The sequence below is a fragment of the Ailuropoda melanoleuca genome, chromosome 18 (assembly GCF_002007445.2).
Source record: "Ailuropoda melanoleuca isolate Jingjing chromosome 18, ASM200744v2, whole genome shotgun sequence".
NCBI lineage: Eukaryota > Metazoa > Chordata > Mammalia > Carnivora > Ursidae > Ailuropoda > Ailuropoda melanoleuca.
In genome coordinates, this window is record NC_048235.1 from 32,642,476 (window position 1) to 32,667,639 (window position 25,164).

The window sequence follows — 25,164 nt, forward strand, 5'->3', positions numbered from 1 at the left end:
TGGATATATTCATTATTTTGACTGAGGTGATGATTTCATGGGTGTATACATATAACAAAAGGTATCAAATCATAAATCTTAAATATGTGTGTTTATTATATGTCAGAAATATCTCTAAGATGTTAAAGTAACAAAATTTAAATAAATGAGGATATTCACACTATTTTGCTGCCAAACCTCAGGCACTAGTTAAACCCATTTTATTTACCTACCAAATAAAAAATTATAGAATTTTACACTAAATGGAGAAAAGCCACAGATGTCAAACAAAATAGTCTTTAAAATGTTTGCCTAATTGGGGTATGTATTTATCAAATCTTATCCATATGTACAGTTAAAATATTTGCATTTTATTGTATATAAAGAATAACTATAATAAGAAAAAGAAATACCATATATATGAAATATCCAAGACTCCCATCCACTGCTAATGGGAATATATTTGTTATAGCCATTTAGGAAAATCATTGGAAAATTTACTAATGTTTAAAATAGGCATATGCTATGAAAAACCACTGCTATTCCAAGGACATATATCTGCTGAGAAGTATGTGTACATATGTTGACTAAAAGACATGTAGTAGAATATTCATAGCAGCACTATTCATTATACTCATAATTGCAAATTACCTGAATACCCATAACGGATAGAATGCATCAATGGCTTTTATTTCTATACAAAGATAAAGCATACAGTGATGTGAATGAACATTTTACAACTATAAACAACGATGTGCGTGAATTCCCAAATTAGGTACGAGTAAAAAAATGAGTAAATGAGTAAAAAAAAATCGACAAAAAAGTATATATAAATAATTCTACTTACATAAAATTTAAAATCTGTAAAAAAAATGATTCATGCTTTTAGAGGCCAAAGTAGTAATTATCTTTGGGAAGGATAACAACTGGAAGAAATTAGGTTGGGAATTCTGAGGTAGTGGTAATATTATGCTTCCTGAATTTAGTGTTGGTTACACGAATGTGTTTAATTTAGAAAATTCTTTAAGCCATATAATTATGGCATACATCCATTTCTGTTTACTTGTTGCACTTCAGCAAAAATTCACTAAATGAATAATAATAATAGAAGAAATCAAGATACTTGTAAACTTTGGAAAGAAATGATGGTTAAAGTTGTCCTGAGGATTCTCTTGGATTCTGGCAGGATCTGTTTTGAGAATAGAATAGTTTTTGCTAATTCATTGCTAATATATTTATATATTATTCATTGCTACTATGTTACATTATTTCTGAATATATAACACTTTAATTTTTAAGTATAAGAAATAACATAAGATGTTTGTCTTTCTCTGTGTTTCATTAAGCATTATACTCTCTAGTTCCATCCATATAATTGCAAATGGCAAGACTTCATTCTGTTTATGGCTGAATAATAGTCCATGCAAATATATATATATGAATATGCCACATCTCTCTTTTCTTTTTTTTCTTTTTCAAGTTTTTTCTTTGAATTCCAGTTAGTTAACGTGCAGTGTAATATTAGTTTCAGGGGCATACATTCTTTGTCCATTCATCTACACTGTACATTAACTATACTGGAATTGAAATTAATTAAGTTAAAGTAAATAATTAAGTAAATTAGATTAAATTTAAAAATAAATTTAAAAAATATATTCACATTATAAATCTAGGGAAAAAAGAAAACCCTAGTACCCATAGAGGTGGACAGAGGAATGAATTAAACAGGTAAAGGGAATTAAAAGTATACTTATCTTGGTGAGCACTGAGTAACAAATGCAATTGTTGAATCACTCAATTGTAAACCTGAAAAGAATACACCACTGTATTCTAGCTATACTAGAATTAAAATTTTTAAAAAACTTCGAAAAACCATTAAAAAAGAAAGAAAGCTGTAATATGTTTTACAATGTCAATGAGATGGAAAAAAAACACACATACACACATTATATATAAGTAGATAGACATAGATACAAGAATAGGTATAGATACAGATTTTATTTAGATGCATAAAACATGGGTCATTTAAAGATGATTTCCTTCAAGAAGAGAAACTGTGACTTAGCAAGGGTGGGGGAAAGGGGTTTTCACAAAATTTTCCTTTCTAAATTTTTAACTTAAATCCTATTAATGTGTTACTTTTTAAAAACATTGATGTCATAAATATGCTGAATATAGTAAGCAGTACTCAAAACATTTATACAGTTACCATAATAATGAAACAAATATGCATAGAGACAAATGAGAATTGTGACAAAAGTGCATATTTCCCCCTGTAACAGTTGGCAATGTATTAAAATTTCAATTATTTATATAAATATTATTTATAAAAAGAATAAAGTGAAAGAAATATGTTTATAAAATATGATATAAATATAAAATTATATATACTATATATTATAATTATTATATTATATATAACAGAAATATGTTATATTTAGTGAAGTAAATATCCACTGATTTCGATGTTTCATTTCTAGATATAATTTTTATCAAAGAAGACTACAATGCACAGCAGAACAACTGGCTTATTCTGAGTTTCTACATTGTTCTGCCCTTTATCATAATATTTGCCATTATGATCATGAAACGAAATGAAATGAGAAAATCATGCAACAGAGAGAATGCAGAATATGAAGGGTAAATATTACTATGCAAATAATTTATGATCTTAGATTGTACTGCTCATTGACCAGTGAAATGAATTCGTAGTTCTATAACACTTAGTGATATTCATTCCTAAGTATGCACTATTTTTAACCTAGTGTAAATGACATTTTTATAATTTTGTGTTCCAATAGATTGTTGTCAGCATATTGCAACAAGTCAAAACTTTGGCTGTTCTGGAATTGTTTTCCTCATCAATATTTACAGTGTTTAGATGTTAAAACTTTCATTAATTCCTTGAACCTCAAAATGTTTCTCCTTAGTAGTTTCAAATACTATGAAAAAAGTCTCTTCAGAATTATTTGAAATTAGTTTCTTATAAATTTCTACAAGCTATTTTTTCAATTTTTATTTAAATTCAATTTAATTAACATATAGTGTATTATTAGTTTCAGAGGTAGAGTTTAGTGATTCATCAGTTACATGTAACACCCAGTGTTTATTCCATCAAGTGCCCTCCTTAATGCCCATCACCTAGTTACCACATTCCCCCACTCTCCTCCCCTTCAGCACCCCTCAGTATGTTCCTATAGTTCAGAGTCTCTTATGGTTTGTCTTCCTCCCTGTTTTTGTTGTATTTTATTTTTCCTTCCTTTCCCCATGTTCATCTGTTTTGTTTCTTAAATTCCACATATGATTGAAATCATATGGTATTTGTCTTTCTCTAATTTCTCTTAGCATAATACTCTCTAGTCCCGTACATGTCATTACAAATAGCAAGATTTCATTTGAGAGAGTGATATATATAATATATATTATATATTAATTATATTAATATTATATAATATACACATAATACATATTAGTGTATTAATATATTATATTAATATATTAGTATATTAATATTAATAAAATATATTAATATAGAATATAAATTTTATAATATATTATATATAATCACATCTTGCTCAACATCACTCAGCATCAGGGAAATACAAATAAAAACTACATGCTATTCTTACATTTGTCATTCTTCTACCAAACAGTTAACTCATTGAAAGCACAAAACCCTCATGTAAGTCCTTAAATGTAACATCACAAATGATGATTTTAGCTTCAAAGTAATGTTTTCTTTGAAGGCTATATTACTGGTCTATTTTATGAAGAAATTTTTATTTGTACACAACTTACATGTATATTGTTTAAGGAAGTGATGGATCATACTCACTGAAAGAGAAAGTGGCTTAATTGGCCTATCATGATTCTCTGCAGAGAAAAAAAAAAGAATTCAAAGAAAGGCCTCACAGGTAATGATACTGAGGAGATCTGAGTAATGTGCATGCTCAATGCATCTCCACAATCCAAAAATTTCTAATGTTTCAGACTCAATAAGTATCCCTTTATAAACAGCTTTGGCAGTCCTGGGATATATATCTTTAGGTCTTTTATCTTCTGTATTCTATAAATATACACTTGGAACCATTGAAAACAGTATTTTAACCAGTTGGAAATGAAAGTATTTCATCTTATAGATATATATTCATTTCTGTCATGTATTACCTTCTTAATTAATTTTATAAAGGACATTGAAGTTCAACTAACTTTGGAATATCTAGCATAGAGTCATCTGTCCTGGAATCATCAGGTATTCCTTTAGGAAGGCAACCTAGGGTTAGTGCCTTTGAGAGTCCTATTTCCAGAATTGCTGTAATCAATTTCTTGATATCTTATGCTACAGGTAGGAAAATCTTGACTCTGGAATACAGTCACATCAACCTTGAGTAAATCATGAATGTAAGAGAGTTGAATTACCTGGTTTTCCGTTGTTTCTTCATTAGTTTTCCAAGTAACTTTTTATCCATCTTTTTGTTATGTTTTGGATGGCCTCTGCAAGAATGCCCTTTCAGTCCTTGCTTTCCATGACACATTCAGTCTTTGATTTGAGTGAACTTATGCAAAATTAATAGATAAAATATTGGATCTTCTTACAAAGTATGGTAATCTGGATCACTTGTCATTCTGTTCTTCATAAAAATAGTCATTGAAATGAATAAAGAAAATACTAAAAAAAGTTATATTAAGTTAAACCCTGATAAAAACTATAAGTCAGCATAGTGGTTATCAAAAAATGAGGAAAGCTCCAGCAAGGCTGGCAAAGTTAAGGAAGGATAGTAGAAGTAGCCTTAGTATTTCTGGGAACTTCAAACAACTGGGAATGAGGAATGACAGGTAAACTGTGTGGGGAGGTCAATTCAAACCCAAATCTAAGACCAAGATTTCATAACAAGAAGAGGTTCAATTTTACTGTATGTCAGATAGGAAATGCTAAATGGGTCTAACACTGTGTTTCTTATATATATATTTTAATTACTAGTGAGGCTGCAAATCTTTATTTTCTTCTGGGCCATACTGTTTTTCTTTATACAGAAAATACTTTTCATATCATTTGAGCTCTTTCTCCCTGTTTGTTTATATTTTATCTTTTATAGAAGTTATATACACAAACATACACGTATAGTTTACTAATGCTTTTTTTTTAAAGATTTTATTTATTTATTTATTTATTTGAGAGAGAGAGAGAGAGAACAAGAGAGAGAGCATGAGGGGGGGTGAGGAGCCTGACATAGGGCTCAATCCAGGGACTCTGTGATCATGACCTGAGCTGAAGGCAGATGCTTAACCAACTGAGCCACCCAGACACCCCTACTAATTTTTTTTTTTTATACATGAATGTTATCTCTGGATTCATATTAAATTTATGAAGTAATTAGAATTGATAGCTTTAAGTATTATGTATGTTTATCTTGGAACGTGTAAAACAGGAATAAGTTCAAAAACTATTAAATGATTTTTCATCACATAAAGGGGTAATTGTTGACTTGCATTGATACATTGAATATGTGTGTGAACTATTAAAAACATACAAGGAGCACACAACATAGTATGAGCAATTTTTAAAACATCAACGTGAATGCTTGTATCTCCTCCAACAAATTAAGATGTAAGATATCACCAGTAACAATATCCAGTTCTGGGGTCTCTTTATAGGAAGAGTTTTAATTATTATTTTGATGTCTTTGTTGTAATCTATTCATATGTTATGTTCTTTCTTGAGTCAGCTTTGGAAATTTGTGTTCTTCTAGGAATATTATTTCATCAAAATATAATATTTTGTTACATAGTGTTGTTCATAGTATATTTTCTTGAAATTATTTTAATTTCTGTAAGATGGTAGCAAATTCTTGGATTTCATTTCTGATTTTGTTTGTATCTAATCTCTTTTTTTCTTCTTCTTAAATCTAGTTAAAGCTTTCTTAATTTTTATGCTCCCCACTGTCTCTGTACTGTGTTTGGTGGAGCTAACAAAAATCTTAGTTGTCAAAATTGACCAGCATTTTTTAACATTCTGCTTGTTTTGTCAGCAATATTTCACTGTGTTGACCATTCTCTCCTTTCCTGAAATTCTTTTCTTCATTGCAAGGCAGGTCTATTAGCAACAGGTTTCCTCAGTTGTTAATTTTCAGTTTGTTCTGCTTTTTACTTGTAGTTAGTTGGAGTGATTAAGTGACAGCTTCATGACATGCCAGACTAAAAACTGAAAGTTTGAAAATACTGTTTTTTATAGTCACTTACGAAACTGTCTTTAACTCATGCTTTTTGCCTCTTTACATGGATTAGAATTATTACCTTGTGTAATTTGCTTCAGTCTGAAGAATTGCTTGGTTATTTTTTGTAAGGGATGTCTACTAGTAACACATTCTCCTGAGAAGAGAAAATCTCTCTCCTTAGGTTTTTTTTTTTTTAATCTAGGGATATCTTTATTTGACTATCATCATGGAAACATAGTCTTGCTGGGTAAAGGATTCTTAGCTGACAGATTTCTTTCTTTCAATATTTTCATATACCATCAAATTATCTTCCTGTTTCCATTGTTTCTGATGAGAAGCTCTAGTCTTAATGAAATTTATTTGTAGGTGATAAGTTGTTTATTCTTACTACTCTGAAGATTATTTTTATGTCCCTGTCTTTCAAAATTTGACTATCATGTGTCAAGGTATGAATATCTGTGTTTATCCTACTTGGAATTCATTGCAGTTCTTTGATGTTGAATGTCTTTCATTATATTTGGGAAATTATCAGCCATTAATCCTCAAATACGTACTTTTTTCCTCCCATGTCTCTCTATTCTTTTTAGAATCCTCCAGTTATATGCCAGCACACTTCATGGTGTCTACATTTATGTGAAGCCCTTCTCATTTTTTAAAATTCTTCCTCTTTTTCTTCTAAATATTTATCAGTATGAATCTGTGTTCAAGTTAGCTAAATCATCTACAAACTCAAATCAACTCTTGGGTCTTTCTTTTGACTTTTTCATTTTAGTTATTGTACTTTCAACTCCATGATTTCCATTTGTTTATTTTTTATAATTTCAATATTTTTATCCTTTTTAAAATTGAGTTATGATTAATATACAGCATTATGTTAGTTTTAGTTATACAACATAATGATTTTCTATCTATATATTGCAAAATGTTCACCACAGTAAGCCTAGTTAGTATGTATCATTCAGACACAAAATTAATTTTTTTCTTGTGATGAGAACTTTTAAGATCTAGTTTCTCTGGAACTTTAAAATATGCCATACAGTATTATTAACTACAGTCACTATGTTGTACATTACAACCCCATGATGTATTTATAACTGGAAGTTTGAACCTTTTGACCACATTCTCCTGTGTTGCCCAGTCCCCAACCACATATAAACAAGTGATAGCATACAGTAGTTGTCTTTCTCTGCCTGATTTATTTCATTTACTATAGTGAATTCAATGTCCATATGTGTTTCATTCCTTTTTATGGCTGAATTTTGTGTGTGTGTGTGTGTGTGTGTGTATCATATTTTTTTATATATGCATCCATTGAGGAATACTTAGGTTGTTTCCATATATTGGCTATTATAAAAATGCTGCAATGAACATGGGGAGCATATATTCTTTGGAGTTAGTGTTTTTGTTTTCTTCAGATAAATACCCAGAAATAAGATTGTTGGATCATATGGTAGTTAAATTTTTATTTTTTTGAGAAATGGCTATACTGATTTCCATAAAGGCAGCACCAATTAACATTCTCACTAACAATGTATAATGGTTCCCTTTTTCCACATCCTTGCCAACACTTGTTATTTGTTGTCCTTTCGATAATAGCAATTCTAAAGTTTCATTGTAGTTTTGATTTGCGTATCCCTTATGATTAATGATGTTGAACATGTTTTCATATATCTGTTGGCCATCTATATGTCATATTTGGAAAAAAATTCTATTCAGATTTTCTGCACATTTTCAATTATATTGTTTCTTTTTTTCATTCTTGAATCATATTAGTTCTTTTTATATTTGGAATATTAACCCCTTATTAGATATATGAATTTAAAATATTTTATCTCATTAGGTAGGTTGCCTTTTCAAGTTGTTGATGGTTTTCTTAGCTGTTTAGAAGATTTTTAGTTGGATATAATACCAGTTGTTTATTTTTATTTTTATTGCCTTTACTTTTAGTGTCAGATTCAAAAAATCATCACCAAAACCAATGTCAAGAAAGTTAACTGCCTCTGTTTTCTTCTAAGAGTTTCACAGTTTCTAGCTTACATTAAAGTCTTTAATACATTTGAGTTAATTTTAGTGTATTGTGTAAGATGGTGGTCCAATTTCATTCTTTTGCATGTGGCTGACCAATTTTCCCAACATTTATGGAAGAGACTTTCTTTTCCCCATTGAATATTCCTTTGTCATAAATTAATTGACCATGTATGCATGGGCTTATTTGTGGGGCTTCTATTCTTTTTCAATGATCAATGTGTTTGTTTTTATGCCAGTACTACAATGTTTTAATTACTACAGCTTTGTAATATATTTTGAAATCAGAGACCATAATGCTTTCAGTTTTCTTCTTCTTTCTTCTGGTCGTTTTGGCTATTTGGGGTCTTCTTTGTTCTGTGCATATTGTACAATACTTTGATATATTTCTATGAAAAATGCCATTGGAATTTTGATAGGGATTACATTAAATCTGTGGATCATTTGGGGTTGTATAAAAATTTTAATAACATTAAATTTTCCAATCCATGATCATTGATTATCTTTCCATTTTTTGTCTTCAATTTCTTTCATCAATGTTTTATAGTTTCCACTGTACAAGCCTTTTACTTCCACAGCTGAATTTATTTTCTAGCTATTTGATTGTTTTTGATGTAATTTAAGTAGCATTGCTTTTCTTTCTGATAGGTCATTATTATTAATGTAAAAAATGCAGAAAATTTTTGTACATTGATTTTTCATCCTGCAACTTACTTAATTTATTAGTTCTAACAGTTTTTGGTGGAGTTGTTAGGGTTTACTATATTTAATATGTCATCTGCAAATAGTAACAGCTTTACTTCACGCTTTCCAATTAGATACATTTTATATCTTTTTCTTGATTAATTGCTCTGACTAAGACTTTAATACAATGTTGAATAACAGTGATGAGAGTGGGAGTCCTTGTCTTGTTTCTGATCTTAGAGGGTAGAATTCAGCTTTTTCACTGTTCAGCATGGTGTTAGCTGTGGGCTTATCATATTTGGCTTTTATTGTGTTGAGGTATTTTCCCTCTATACCTGTTTTGTTGAGAGTTTTTGTCATAAATTGATGTTGACTTTTGTCATCTATTTCTGCATTCAGTAAAATGGTGATATAATATTTATTATTCATTTTGTTAATGGGATGTATCATATTGGCTGGTTTGCAATTGAACCAGTTTTGCATCCCTGAAATAAATACCACTTGATCATGGTATATGATCCTTTTAATGTATTGTTGAATTCAGTACGCTAATGTTTTGTTGAGAATTTTTTGCATCTATGTTCATCAGGGATAGTGACCTATAATTTTCTTCTATTGTGGCATCCTTATCTGGTTTGGGTATCAGGGAAATGCTGGCCTCATTAAATGAGTTTGGAAGTGTTTTATTTTTTGGATGAGTTTGTTAAGGATTTGTTTTAAATCATCACCAAAATCAATGTCAAGAAAGTTTACTTCCTCTTGTTTGCCTCTGCCCCACATTGGGCTCCCTGCTCCATGGGGAGTCTGCTTCTCCCTTTCTCTCTGCCCCTCCCCCCTCTCGTGCTCTTTCTCTCCCTCTCTCTCACTCATTCTATCTCTCTTAAATGAATAAATAAAATCTTAAAAAAAAACCAAACAACAAATCATGATCCATAAGGAAAATTTGTATGTGGTCAAAATTAAAGATGTCTGATCTGAAAAATACTTTGTTAAGAAGGTAAAAAGACAAGTTTCAGTCTAGTAGAATGTATTTGCAAACCATATATCCAACAAAGATTTTCTATCTATAACATATTTTAAAAGTTCAAAATCAACAGTTAAAAAAAATTGGTTAACAAAGCTCAAAGACATGAACCAAGACTTGACTGAAGAGTATATACAGATGGCAAGCAAGCACATTGTTACACTTAATATAATTAGTCATTGGAGTAATGAAAATTAAAACCACAATGAGATATCACACTTTTCCCAACAGATTGTCTAAGATAAAAAATAGTAATAATAGTAAGTACTGATGAAGATGCAGAATATTAGATCACTCATACATTGCTGTGGGAAATACAAAACAGTATAGCTACTATGACATACAATTTGTCAGCCTTATTACACAACCCAACAATTTCATTTTGGTTATTTATCCTAGAGACAACTTTTATATTTATGTAAAAAACTATATGAACATCCATAGCAATGTTATTTATAATAGCTAAAAACTAAAAATTATCCAAAAAATCTTTTGATGGATGACTAATTTAACAAACTATGGAACATTCATACCATGGGTACTACTCAGGAGTAGCAAGAAATTATTAATATATGACACAGTTTTGGTGGATCTCAAAGGAATTACATGAGAGAAAAAACAAAGCTCAAGAGCTACTATATGATGTCGTTTATATACAGTACTTGCATTACAATTATAGAAATAGAGACTAATTAGTAGTTTCCAAGGATTAAGAATTGGGAGTAAGGCAAATAGGTGTACTCTGTAGGGGTTGTATGGTTTTTTTGTTTGTTTTTGTTTTTGTGGTTGTGGAACAATTCTGTATGTTGATTTTGGTGTTGGACACACTAATCTCTACATGTAGTAAGAGAATACATTTATACGCATATAAACATAAGTCAGTGCATGTAAACAATGATGAAATCTAAATTAACTCTGTGGATTATACAGTGTTGATTTCCTGGTGTTCACAGTGTAATATAATTATGCAAGATTTTACCATGAGCAAAAACCAAGTGAAGGGTATGCACGTGAAATCTCCCAGTAAAATTTTTTAAAAATTCCTATAGATTTATAATTATTTCAAAAAATTGAGTAAAATCAACTTTTGCCCCCCACAAGCCCATTAAATGATTCCCAAGAATCTAGAAAAGAAGATAAAGAAAATGACAATAATAATATATAGCAAGGTGTTAAACTGAAACCCAACCATATTGAGTCAATAAATTTAAGTAGTCTAAATACTTCAATTAAAAAAAGCAGAAAATGTAAGATTGGATTAAAATCAAGAGAAATATGTGCTGTCAACAAGAAATGAGCTTTCAATCTAAAGAAACAAATGGGCTAAAAGTAAAAGATGTACCATGCTAACACCAACCCAAAGAAAGCTAAGTGACTATATTTCTATCAGCCAAAGTAGTCTGAAGAAGATATATAATTTTAAATGACAGCATAATTTGATCATTATAATAAAAATAAAAGGATCAAGTCTTTAAGAACACATGTAATTCCTTCAGTTCTGAAAGCCTTTGCTCTCTGTATTTGAAGCTCTGTTATTAACTGCCTAAGAGAAAAAGCCACAGATATCATTAGAAGTTTCAACATCTCTCTCTCAATATAAGTAGACTGAAAAACTGTAAGAATAAAAAAGAAATGAGAAACACTAATTAGCAGCATGATCTTTTAGAAGACCTCACTACAACAGCAGAATTTACATTTGTTTCAAATGTGCCTGAAACATTTCACAAGTTAAACCAAATGTGTGCCATGAAAAAGTAACAATAAATTCAAACAGATTCAGATCATGCAAAATATGTACTCTGAACAAATAGAATTATACGTGTTGTCAATAACAGTAAAAAACCTTAAAATAAAACAGTTTGGAAAGCACACATATTTTTAAGTAATTCACTGATCAAAGAAAAAAATTACCAGATAATTTAGAACATATTTAAACACAAAATGAAAATAAAAACGTATGATAAAATTTGTCAGCTATATATAAAGCAGTACTTTGGGGAAAAGTTATACTATTAATAATTTATATCAACAATGTAAGAAAGTTTAAATCAATTACATAAGCTTCCACACAAAGAAAGTAGAAAAAGAAGAGCAAATTCAATCCCATGTTAAAAGGAAATGAAATTATGAAGTTTAGAAAATAGCAAGAACAAAATAGAAAGCAGGAAAACAATCGATGAAACCAGTGAAACAAAAAAAAATGTTTTTTGGGAAACATCAAAAAAAGTACTAACTGTGTAGCCACATGGGTAAGAAAGAAAGAGAGTAGACAACAATTACAAATATCTAGAATGAGAGAAGATCGATCCCTCATTTCTGATCCTATAGAGAATGAAACAATACCGAGGAAATATAATAAAAGTGTTAATACTAATAATCTGACAACCTAAGTGAAATGGACAAATTCCTAAAAGACTAAAACTATCAAAGCCTATTCAAAAAGAAAAGGGGAAAAGCTAAGATATTGGAGTACTAATAGGACCCTAGCTAGATACATATCAACTCATAATGAATACTCACAAACTCTATCTGAGAAAGGACAGAACAAACTACACAACTGGGAGAGAAGCCATAACATTGAAGGAAGGAGGTGCGGAGATGTGATTTGGGGGAGAAACAGATAGCAGATGCTGCCAAGGGGAGAGACCCCTGGTCATGAAAAGAGGCAACAGAGAGAGAGAGAGAAGCACACAGGGGCTCCCACGAGAAAAACACTTCCGGGAAGCCATTGACTGGAAAGAAGACTGATATTCACGAGTTTTTTTTTTAAATCAGCAGGGCTCAAAGACTGGAGTTTCAGAGGTCCATGGTGAGGCTGATATGGAGCCCTGAGGGTGTTGCAGTGGTCCTGTGGAAAAGGAGGGCAGGTAGCCAGAAACAAATGGCAACATGTGAGAATCCCCTGGGACACACAGGGAGAGATGGTTCCCCATTGTTGGAGTGCATCTGGGAGAGGTGCATTTCCTCTCCAGGAACAAAAGAGCCGGATGGGAGCCATTACCCTCCCCTGCCCCTCAGCATAGGTGCAGAGACAACTGCTGAGGGTTGCTAACATGCACGCTGGCTCTTTGCAGCACTTTACTCCAAAGTCCACTCCACTGGGGCAAACCTGTGTCAGTCCCAAAGCAGTGAGACCTTCCCCCAGAAGACTAACATGGGCTTGTGTCATGCCAGGCCCCTAGAGTTGGGAGTTTTAAAACTCAGCCTGCATGCCTGGACTAGAGCACAGGTGCACTGCACTCCCGGGAGGGCAGATGGCCAGCACTCACACAGGGTGAAGGCAGGGCTCTGAGGGATGCCTGGGGCACATGAGGCGAGATTGTTCACTCTTTTGGAAAGGCTCCCAGATAGCAGTGGGCACGAACTCCCCTCTCCAGGGATGAGGGAGACAAATAAATAACAACGTAAGAAAGATGCTATCAATTTGCATCCCTTGTGAAAGTGGATGGAAATTTTAACAAACTGAATCCAGTGTTATATAAAAAAGAGATAATATCGCGATCGAATGTGATTTATCCAAGGAATACAAAGTTGGTTTACCTCAATATTCAACCAATAATTTCACCATATTAGACTGGATTTTTAAAAGATCAACTCAACAAATACAAGAAAAGCATTTGAAAAAATCACACTATCCACGTTTTAATTCCTAATCTGTCTTAATTTTTAATCTTTATCAGTTTCATTTTCTCTCTTGATTGCTGTTCCCTTAATCACTGAAATCATCTGCATGATCCACAAATTCCTCATGGACATCCACTTTTCTTTCTATATATTTTTCTTAAGTTGTCTAAATCACTCTCTTTTCTTCAAATTGCCTTTTTAAGTGTTTAATTCAAATCGTAAGGATTGAAATTTATCTCCAACAACCTATTGCTGGTCCACAAAGACCTTAAATTCAACAAGTCTTCAACCCAATTGATTATCTCCCAACTCCTGCACAAATTTGTCTCCCCTAAAATTGGTGTTACTATCATCTGAGTTGCTTAGTTCCCTTAACAATTCAAGTTTCATACCAAATCAGTCAACATACCTATTTTGCTCCCTATATGTTGTAAGGGTAAATACAAATATACGAAATAAAACATTAATTTTCCCTGGCACCACACTTGAAAGAAACTAACACATACACTTCCTTTTCTTAGATTATTTCCTTTAGAAAACTGGAATCGTTAATCCATTCTCTTTAGGATGTATGTAGTTCTTTTTGAAAATTAAATAAAATTTGTCAAATTCACATTCCAGGATTATTTTCCTTAAGGACTTTAAGTAGGCAGGCATCTATTTCAAACATAAACATTAAGGAAGTTAGGTCCCTATCTCCCTGGCTCCTTGGGAGTTTAACCTTGGTGTCTGGTTCCTAGCTGTAACTTCTTGGTTATCCTAAAGAAATTGGAAGTTTTATTTGTACTTTGGATAAAGAAAGTTAACAGGTATGACATGGACTGTTATCTGCCTGGTTATATAAAGGGTGAGATTTCTTTCTGTCTTTGCAATCTCCTTAGCACAGCTCAGTTAGGTTTAGCACTTATTCAATAATAAAACTACTTTGTTCCTTTCTACATTTATGAAGATTTTTGGTGGGTTGATAGAGATTCCATTTTTAATTACTTTTCCAAAATACCTCTCATATTTCTATTTTCCGCCCTTATTGTTTAGCTATGAGGAAGGGTATTGACATTTCTGGCCTAAACTATGCAAAATTCTTCTAATTGGATTTCCTGTTTCCAGTCCTCATTATTTTTAGTTCATCATCACTAGGACTATGATAAGTTGCTTTTTTGAGACAAAATATCATTCATTCACACTTAAAGATTTGGATGATTTAATATTACTCTTAGGAGAAAATTTACTGACTTTATACAAGTCATTTACTCATCCAATTATGGCTCAAATCTGAAATGTGACATCCTTTCTGTAGCTACATTTGATATATGTAGAGAAGACAAATTAGATATATTCCCAGAGAACTTTGTATATCATGCTAACAATGAATTCATAATTGCAAGCTATGACATATTTTATGCATATCAGCTTTCCTTCAGTCTCTTACCTGTTTGGATATATAGATGATTTTTTTTTTAAAGAGAGAGAGAGCGAGAGAGAGAGAGAGAGAGAGCACTAGTGGCGGGGAGAGGCAGAGGAAGAGAGGAGAGAGAGAATCTTAAGCAGGCTCCAGGCTCAACATGTAGCCTGACAAGGAGCTCCATCTCATGACCCTGATATCATGACCTGAGCTGAAATCAAGAGTCACATGCTTAACTGACTGAGCCACCCAGGCGACCCAAGAAGTAAATACTTGAGTAAAATAAACAGACGTGGGTATTTTAGGATTAAATATTTTATTATTTGCTACTGAAATAAATATTTAGAAAGAAGTATGATAATAAGCTTTCTAAAAAGACCTATTTTTGTGTTTCTTTTTACAAAGAGGAAGAGCAATCAATATTTGAATTTGTCTGTAGGTATTTATTTTAAGATATATAAGCACAAGTTTCATGAAAAGAAAATTTAAGAATATCTTGTAAAAAAATAGCCCGTATGAAATTGAAATTAGGTAATTCTGTTTTAAATAAATGAAAAAAAATTTCCTGATTAATATGGAGTTCACACATTGAAAGGCAAGAGAATTAACTTGGAAAGAACTATCATTTCATAGTTTATTATACAGGTTGATTACTTGCCTAATTTCAGGGTCTTCTTCAAAATTTAGTTTTTATTGTAGTAAAATACACCTAACATAAAAATTTATCATCTTAACCATGTTTATGTGTATAGTTCACTGCTCTAGAGTATATTCACATTGTTGTGCAAACATCACCACCAAGCATCACCTGACCTCTTCCTTTTGCAAAACTGGAACTTGATATCCATTAAATAATTCCCCATTCCTCCCTCTCCCATACCCTGGCAACTACAATTCTGTTTTCTGTCTCTAGGAATTTGACTACTCCAGGTACTTCACTTAAGTGGATTCATAAAGTATTTGTCTTTTGTCACTGGCTTATTTGATTTAGCATACTGTCTTCAAGGTTCATCCATGGTATAGCATATTGCAGAATTTCCTTCCTTTTTAAAACGGAAATTTTCCAGTGTATGTACATAGCACCTTTTGCTTATCTGTTTCTCTGTCATGGACACCTGGGTTGCTTCCCACCTTTAGGTCCTATGAATAATGCTGCAATGAATATTAGCATACAAATCTCTCTTCTGGACCCTGCTTTCAGTTATTTTGGATATATACCCAGAATAACAACAGAGTAAAAGGCAACCCCCAAAAATGGGAGAAAATATTTGGGAAGATAAATCTGATAAGGGATTAATCTTTAGACTATATAGAGAACTCCTGAAAACAACAAAAACAACTAAAACAAACACCTGATTAAAAAATGGCTGAAGGACCACTCAGTCTCCTAAACATAGATTTTTTTTTCCTAAGAAACAAAAGTGTACAAAACTGAATAAACATATTTTGATTAATTTTCAGTCATTCCATAGCCGTAATTATTTTGCCTCATACTTAAATTACAAATCAATACTAGAATAATAAACACATATTTATATTTGTTTAGTGTTTTATTTGTACTCCTTAGTTTTGTAAAAAACAAACATCTATAATAGATTTTTTTTTAATTTTTAGTGTTCTTGTTTCTTTTCATGTGTGTGTTTTGAACTGAGACTTAAAATTAAAAAAAAATTAGTAGATATGGTTAAAACAGGCATCTGTCTGCTACTAAACACATGGCTAATTTCCATTTTCTGTTTTCCTTCACTACAGTAATTCAGCCATTGTGCCAGAAAACTACGACGTGGACTATTAACATTGCCAAGCACTTCACCAGAAAATGGCCTAATTCCACAGGAGAAAATGCACTTTATGACCCTTATGTCATCCCTGAATGCGTTTCCAATGTCCACTTTTTGGAAATAAAGCCCCAAGCCCTCGAGGGCACCAGAACAGGCTGGCCTGTGCCTCCTGCTCACAGTGGGCGGTGGGTGGGTGCTGGGGGACTGCAACTGCGGCTGCGGGTAGGTCCGCAGAGGGGGCGGGGTGGGCGGAGCAGCCGCGCCCCACCCTCCTCCACCTCCCCACTGAGAGTGCGGCCCCAGCCCCACCCGCCGGGATCCCAGGTCCCGTGAGCGGCCACAGTTCCGCAGCCAAGAGCCATCACCGTGGCAAGGCCGGCAGGCCCCGAAATGTTGTCTCTCCTGCTGATCCTCTCAGGCCTCGGCCGGCTGACCTCCGCGGGCCCTCGTGAGTGAAGGACCCTGCTCCATAGAGGGCCACTTGTTGCGGAGCCTCTGGGCGTGGCGGGCCCCAGAACCTCGCCACAGAACCCCGGGTCTGGCTGGGGAGAGCCCAGCGCCTTGTCAGAGCCCGCCTAGAGTCAGATCCTCCTGGGCCTGCTGCTTGGAGGTCTCAGAGCGGAACTGGGACAGTTGCCCCTCACTTGCCTGACCCTGCACTTGGAGGAGAGGGCGCACATCTTCTGGGAGGTGGGGCCTCCAGAGCAGCACTTCTTCGCCTGCTGGGGCTGAGGTCATCATGTCCCAAAAGGCTCTGGATGGTGGAGGGTCATGCTCCAAAGTGTATGGTTGGTGGAGGGAGCCTCTTCCTGGAATGTACAAAGTCTGATTTTGTGGCAGGTGTGTGTGTGTGTGTGTGTGTGTGTGTGTGTGTGTGTCTGTGTGTCTGTGTGTGTGTTGGGGCTTGGAAGTTGGAAGAGTGACGTGATGTGAGAGGACAAGTGAAGAATAAGGATGCTTCCAGGCACTGGGGAATGCTCACACATGTTTTCCTTGCTATAGATCCTGAAACATCACTTCTACAAATTACAGTGCCGTGGACGATTGGGCAATGATGGCAAAGTTTGTTAAACGCATGCAATAAGAAATCATTATTTGTATTTTCTGTGCATTTTATTCTTTGGACTATATGGGCCAAATCAATTCATACATAATGATTTGTAAAATTGCTTGTGTTCATATTTACTTTGTTAAAGAGCTCTGATATTTGAAGGAGAGCAAGTGTTTTGATATTTAATTTTCAAAAAAGTATTCCCCAAGTAATATATACACATAATTCTATCTCACAAAAGGGCTATACAGCCTATTGGACCTTTTATCTATTAAAAATATGTAATTTAAATATTCTTATACAGGTGGGATCATACTAATACATTTGATTATTGTGGTAGCTATGTTTCATAAAGTCCTACCACACTGAATTATCTACTACTGAATCATTGCTTCTAGGGGAAATATGTATATATCTCATATATATAATCTGAAATTCTAAAAGCAATCTATCCTTTAGAGATTATATTTTCTCTAGTTTACAAAGAAGCAAAGGAGGTTTAGAAGTGAGAAATGACTTGCATAGGGCCACCCCACCAATAGATGCCAGAGTTGAGATTCAAACACTCTCCAAAGGCCCCACAATGTGAGCTTCTTGCAATACAGTGCACTGCTCCCCACCTTTTTAATCCTCTGCTCCTCTCTGTATGAAAGCTGAAAAAAGAAGGCAGAATATCATTTGTTCAACCTCAGCTGAGAATGTGCACCTTAGTGTGACTGAATTTTTGTCACCTTAGGCATTAATTCAAATGATCAAGTGAGATCTATGAATATTGATTTGGGGGTTATAAATCCGAGCAAGTAAGTGAATTTGCAAATATGGAATACTTGAGTAATGATTGACTATTATGTAACATGATTTTAAAATAAATATGAAATGGATAAGGTTTAAAAGGTAAAATATAAGGGTGCCTGGCTGGTTCAGTCAGAAGAGCATACAACTCTTGATCTTGGGTTTATGAGTTTGAGCCCCACCTTGGGTGTAGAGATCACTTAAAAATAAAATCTTTAAAAAAATAAAAAATCAATCAATCAATCAATAAAAGGTAAAATATGAACCAGATATTTTTTGCAGGTTATATGTTTAGGTTGAAAGCCTGAGAGATTTTACATACAAGTTTTTAGTATTAATTAGAAAGGTTAGCAAAAGATATCTGGGCACTGAAATGGATAAATAGGTATAATACTGGTGAAAAAGCTGAAATGTGTTAAAGGAATTGATGCTTCCAAATCTCCATCACTTACTACCTATCTGTCAGAATAAACCTAACACCTATCTTTAGTTCTTTTAATTATAACATGGGTACAATAGAACCTAGCTTATAAGTATTGTGAGACTCTAAAAAGTATTTTATAGAATACTTAGCTATAATGCAAAGAACTTATTTTTTTATATTTCTGTCATAACCAGTAAGGTACAGGTATATTATGTTGTTGAAACAGATTTTGGCTCTGAGTAATTGTACATGGTGAAGCCATTACATGATATCAGGAATGTGGAAGGCAGATTACACATTTTTATTCTCAAACGATAAGATAAAGAAGAATACTGAAAACATTTCATTGGTTTGTTTCCTATACAGTTTGTAGCATATGCAGTTATAAAATTCACCAATATAAAAATTTTGTGTATTTTATTCAATATACAAAAATAATCAATGCAGCACACCACACTAATATAATAAAGGAAAAGAATCACATGTTCACATCAATGATGTGAAATAAGCATTTGACAAAATGCACACCTATTCATGACAAAAACAACAAGGTAAGAACAGAAGGAAACTACCTCAAAATAATAAAAGACACATATGAAACCTGTAGGTAACATTATGCTCAATGGTAAGAGATTGAAAATGTTTCCTCTAAAATCAAGAAGAAGGCAAGGATGCCCATTTTGCCACTTTTTTTCAACAAAGTCCTGGACGTTCTAGCCAGAGGAATTAGGCAAGAAAAATAAATTAAGCATCCAAATTGCAAAGAAAAATTATCTCTATTCACAGATGATATCATCTTATACATACAAAATCCTAAAGATGCCCCCCAAAATTGTTAGACCTAATAAATTCAGCAAAACAGCAGGATACAAAATCAATACCCAAAATATCAGTTACATTTCTATACACTTAACAATGAAAAATCCAAAAAGGAAAACAGTTCCATTTACAATAGTATCAAAAAGAAAGAAATACTCATGAATAAACAACCGAGAAGTTGTAAGAAGTATAATTAAAACTACAAAACATTGCTTAAGGAAGTTTAAAGAAGATATAAGTAGACATCCATGTTCATGGGTTGGTTGACTTAATATTAAGGTGTAAATACTACCCACAGAAGTCTACAGATTCAATGCAATTCCCATCAAAATCAAAATGACATTTTTGAAGAAATGGGAAAATATATCCTAAAATTCAAATAGCCAAAACAGTTTTTAAAAAGATGAGCAAAATTGGAGGACTCACGCTTCTTGATTTCAAAACTAACTGCAAATCTACAGAAATAAAAAAGAATGGTATTGATAGACATGTAGACCAATGGGTTAATATAGAGTCCAGATATAAACCCTCACATATAAACTCTCACATATATGGTTGAATTATTGAGAAAAGTGACAAGACTAGTCAATGGGGAAATGACAAGACTATTCAATGGGGAAATGACAATCTTATCAACAAATGGTGCTGGAAAAACAATATCCATAAACAAATGAATGGAATTAGACCCTTGCCCAACACCATGTACAAAAATTAACTCAAAATGGTCAAAGATTTAAACATAAGAAATAAAATTTATAAAAGTATTCTAAGAAAAAAGAAAGAAAACACAGGGCAAAAGCTCCACAATATTGAATTTGGCAATGATTTCTTGGATATAACATCAAAGACACCGGTAACAAAAGTAAAAAAAAAAAAATGGACTTCATGAAAATTAGAAACTTCTGTACATCAAAAAACACCACAGAGTAACAAGGCAACCCACATAATGGGAGAAAATATTTGGAAATCCTGTATTTAATTTTCACTATTTCTCTTCTTCTGCTGGATTTAGGCTTTATTTGCAATTCTTTTTCCAGGTCCTTTAAGGGTAAAGTATTGTGTATTTGAGATTTTCTTGTTTCTTGAGTAAGGCCTGTATTGCTATATGTACTTCTCTCTTAGGACTGCTTTTGCTGTATCCCATAGGTTTTTGAACTGTCATGTTTTCATTTTCATTTACTTTCATGTATTTTTAAAAAGTCGTCTTTAATTTCCTGGTCAACCCATTCATTCTTTGGTAGGATGCTCTTTAACCTCCATGTATTTGTGTTCCTTAATTTTTTCTTGTGATTGAGTTCAAATTTTATAGCATTGTGGTCTGAAAATATACATGGTATAATCTCCATTTTTTTGTTCCAGTTGAGACCTGATTTGTGACCCAGTGTGTGATCTATTCTGGAGAATGTACCATGTGCACTTGTGAAGAAAGTGTGTTCTGTTGCTTTAGGATGAAATGCTCCGAATATATCTGTGAAGTCCATCTGGCCCAGTGTATCATTCAAAGCCCTTGTTTCCTTGTTGATCTGCTTAGATTATCTGTTCATTTATGTGAGTGGTGCTAAAATCCCCTACTATTATTATATTATTATCAATGTGTTTCTTTAAGTTTTTGCTATTAATTGATTTGTATATCTGGCTGCTACCAAGTTGGCATAAATATTTACAATTGTTAGCTCTTCCTGTTGGATAGACACTTTTATTATAGTGTTCTTCATCTCTTATTACAGTTTTGGTTTATAATCTAGTTTGTCTGATATAAGGATTCATACTCCAGATTTCTTTTGATGTCCATTAGCATGATAAATGGTTTTCCACCCTCTTACTTTCAATCTGGAGGTATCTTTGGGTCTAAAATGAGTCTTTGTAGACAGCATATCAATAGGTCTTGTTTTTTTTTTTTAAATCAAATCTGATACCCTGTGTCTTTTTTTTTTTTTTAAAGATTTTATTTTGTTTATTCGACAGAGATAGAGACAGCCAGCGAGAGAGGGAACACAAGCAGGGAGAGAGGGAGAGGAAGAAGCAGGCTCATAGCAGAGGAGCCTGACATGGGGCTCGATCCCATAACGCCGGGATCACGCCCTGAGCCGAAGGCAGACGCTTAACCGCTGTGCCACCCAGGCGCCCCTGATACCCTGTGTCTTTTGATTGGAACATTTAGTTCATTTACATTCAGAATAATTATTGAAATACATGAATTTAGTGCCATTGCATTACTTGTAAAGTCGCTGTTTCTGTAGATAGTCTCTTTCCTTTCTGGTCTTGGTTACTTTTGGACTCTCTCTTTGCTTCAAGGGTCCCCTTTAATATTTCTTTCAGGGTTGTTTTAGTGTTCATGAATTCCTTTAGTTTCATTTGTCCTGGAAACTCTTTATCTCTCCTTCTATTCTGAATAACAGCCTTCCTGAATTAAGTTTTCTTGGCTGCATATTTTTCCTATTTAGCACATTGGAATATAACATGCCGCTTCTTTCCCCATCACCCATTTAACCCGTATTTCCCCCATCACCCCTCTTGTAATCATTGGTTTCTTCTATACTTAAGAGCCAGTTCTTGGTTTTCCTTTCTCTTTTCCCCCCAGGATCATTTGTTTTGTTTCTTGAATTCCCCTTATGAGTGAAATTATACGGTATTTGTCTTTCTCTGCCTTATTTCACTTAGTATGATACTCTTTAGTTCCATCCACATTGTTGCAAATGGCAACACTTCATTCTTTTCTATGGTTGAGTAATATTTCATTGTATAAATATACCACATCTTTTTTACCCATTCATCACTCAATGGACATGCAGGGTCTGGTCATAATTTGTCTATTCTAGATAATGCTGCTATAAACATTAGGGTGCATGTATCCCTTCAAATTAGTACTTTTGCATTCTTTTGGTAAATACTAGTACTGTGATTGCTGGATCGTAGGGTAATTCTATTTCTAGCATTTTGAGGAAACTCCATACAGCTTTCCAGAGTGGCTATATCATTTTGCATTCCCATCAACACTGTAAAAGCATTCCCTTTTCTTCACATCTTCATCCAAACTTCTCATTTTTTGTGTTGTTAATTTTAGCCATAGCTCTTTAGCATTTCTTGTAAGACCAGTTTAGTGGTGATAAACTCCTTTATCTTTTATTTGTCTTGGAAAGTATTTATCTCACCTTTAACTTAGAATGATAACCTTGTCTGGTAGGGTATTCTTGGTCTTAGGTTTTTTTCTTTCAGCACTTTTAATATATCATGCCCCTTCTTCCCGGCCAGCAGTTTCTGCTGAAAAGCCAGCTGATAGCATTATAGGTTTTCACTAGTAGGTAATGTTTTTGTTTCTCTCTTGCTGCTTTTAAAGTCCTCTCCTTATCTTTAACCTCTGACATTTTAATTATTATGTATGTGGTGTGGGTCTTCTTGGGTCCATCTTATTTGGAAATTTCTTGGACCTGGATGTCTATTTCCTTCCCTAGGTTAAGGAAATTTTAGCAATTCTTTCTTTTCTTTTTTTAATAAGTTTTAATTTAAATTCGAGTTAGTTAACATACACTATAAAGTTAGTTTCAGGCATATACAATTTAGTAATTCAACACTTCCATATAACACCTGGTACCCATCACAGCAAATGCACTCCTTATACCCATCACCTATTTCACCCATCCCCCCCCATCCATCTGCTCTCCGGTAACCACCAGTTTGTTCTCTAAAAGTAAGAGTCTGTTTTTTGGTTGACCACTCTCTCCCTCTTTTTTTCCTATGATCATTTGTTTTGTTTTTAAATTTCACATATGAATGAAATCATATTGTATTTGTCTTTCCCTGACTGACTTATTTCCCTTGGCATAATACTCTCTAGATCCATACACATCATTGCAAATGACAAGATTTAATTCTTTTTTATGGCTGAGTAATATTCCATTTTGTATATATACACCGCCTCTCCTTTATCCACTCATCAATGGACATTTTGTCTGTCTCCATAATTTGGTTATTGTAGATAATGCAGCTATAAATATTGGGGTCCATGTATCCTTTAACTTAGTGTTTTTTTGTATTCTTTGGATAAAATCCTAGTAGTACAATTGCTGGGTCATAACGTAGTTCTAATTTTAACTTTTTGAGGAAATTCTATACTGTTTTCCAGAGTAGTTGACTCAGTTTGGAGTCCCACCAACAGTGTAAGAGGATTCTCCTTTCCCTACATCCTTGCCAACACCTGTTCTTTCCTGTGTTGTTGAATTTAGCCATTCTGACAGGTGTGAGGTGATATCTCATTGTGGTTTTGATTTGTATTTCCCTGATGATAAGTGATACTGAGCATTTTTTCATATGTCTGTTAGCCAACTGTATGTCTTCTTTGGAAAAATGTCTATTCATGTCTTCTGCCCATTCCTTAACTGGATTATTTGGTTTTTGGGTGTTGAGTTTTCTAAGTTCTTTATAGATTTTGGATGCAAACCCTTCATCAGATACATTATTTGCAATATCTTCTCCCATTCCATTGGTTGCATTATAGTTTTGTTGATTGGTTCTTTCTCTGTGCATGAGTTTTTTATTCTGATGAAGTCCCAATAGTGTTTTTTTTTTTTTTGGTTTTTTGTTTGTTTGTTTGTTTTTTGCTTTTGTTTCTCTTGCTTCAGGAGAAATATATAGAAAGAAGTTGCTAAGGCCAATGTCAAAGAGGTTACTACCTGTGTTCTCCTCTAGGGTTTTGATGGTTTCCCATCTCACATTTAGGTCTTTAATCCATTTTGAATTTATTTTTGTCTATGGTATAAGTAAGTGGTCCAGTCTCACTCTTTTGTATGTTACCGTCTAGTTTTCCCAAAACCAGTTTTTGGAGATCCTGTTTTTATCCCACTGCATAGTCATTCCTGCTTTGTTGAAGATTAATTGAACATATAGTTATGGGCTCATTTCTGAGATTTCTATTCTGTTCCATTGATCTATGTGTCTATTTTTGTGCCAATCCCATACTGTTTTGACCACTATGCTTTGTAATATAAATTAAAGTTAAGAATTGTGATGCCTCCAGCTTTGCTTTTCTTTTTCAAAATTGCTTTGGCTATTCAGGGTCTTTTGTGGTTCTTACAAATCTTAAGATTGTTTCATCTAGCTCTGTGAAAAATGCTGGTGGTGTTTTGATAGGGATTGCATTGAATGTTTAGATTGCTTAGTGTAATATAAACATTTTAACAATATTTGTCCTTCCAATCCATGAGCATGGAATGTTTTTCCATTTCTTTGTGTCATCTTCAATTTCTTTCATCAGTGTTTTATACTTTTCAGAGTATAGGTATTTCCCCTCTTTAGGTTTATTCCTAGGTATGTTATGGTTTTTTGGTGCAATTGTAAATGGAATTGA

At 33.3% G+C, this 25,164-nt stretch overlaps 1 protein-coding gene across 1 annotated transcript in view; it reads left to right on the forward strand.

The window, feature by feature from the left end:
- LOC105237318 (disintegrin and metalloproteinase domain-containing protein 18-like) overlaps positions 1-16,798 on the forward strand; it is a 164,637-nt gene extending 147,839 nt beyond the window's left edge. Inside the window, exons 18-19 of the mRNA XM_034647776.1 lie at positions 2,460-2,619; positions 16,706-16,798. Coding sequence (XP_034503667.1) covers positions 2,460-2,619; positions 16,706-16,748 — 203 coding nt within the window. The 3' untranslated portion in view covers positions 16,749-16,798. The remainder of the gene's footprint in view (positions 1-2,459; positions 2,620-16,705) is intronic.
- Positions 16,799-25,164: the final 8,366 nt, after the last annotated feature.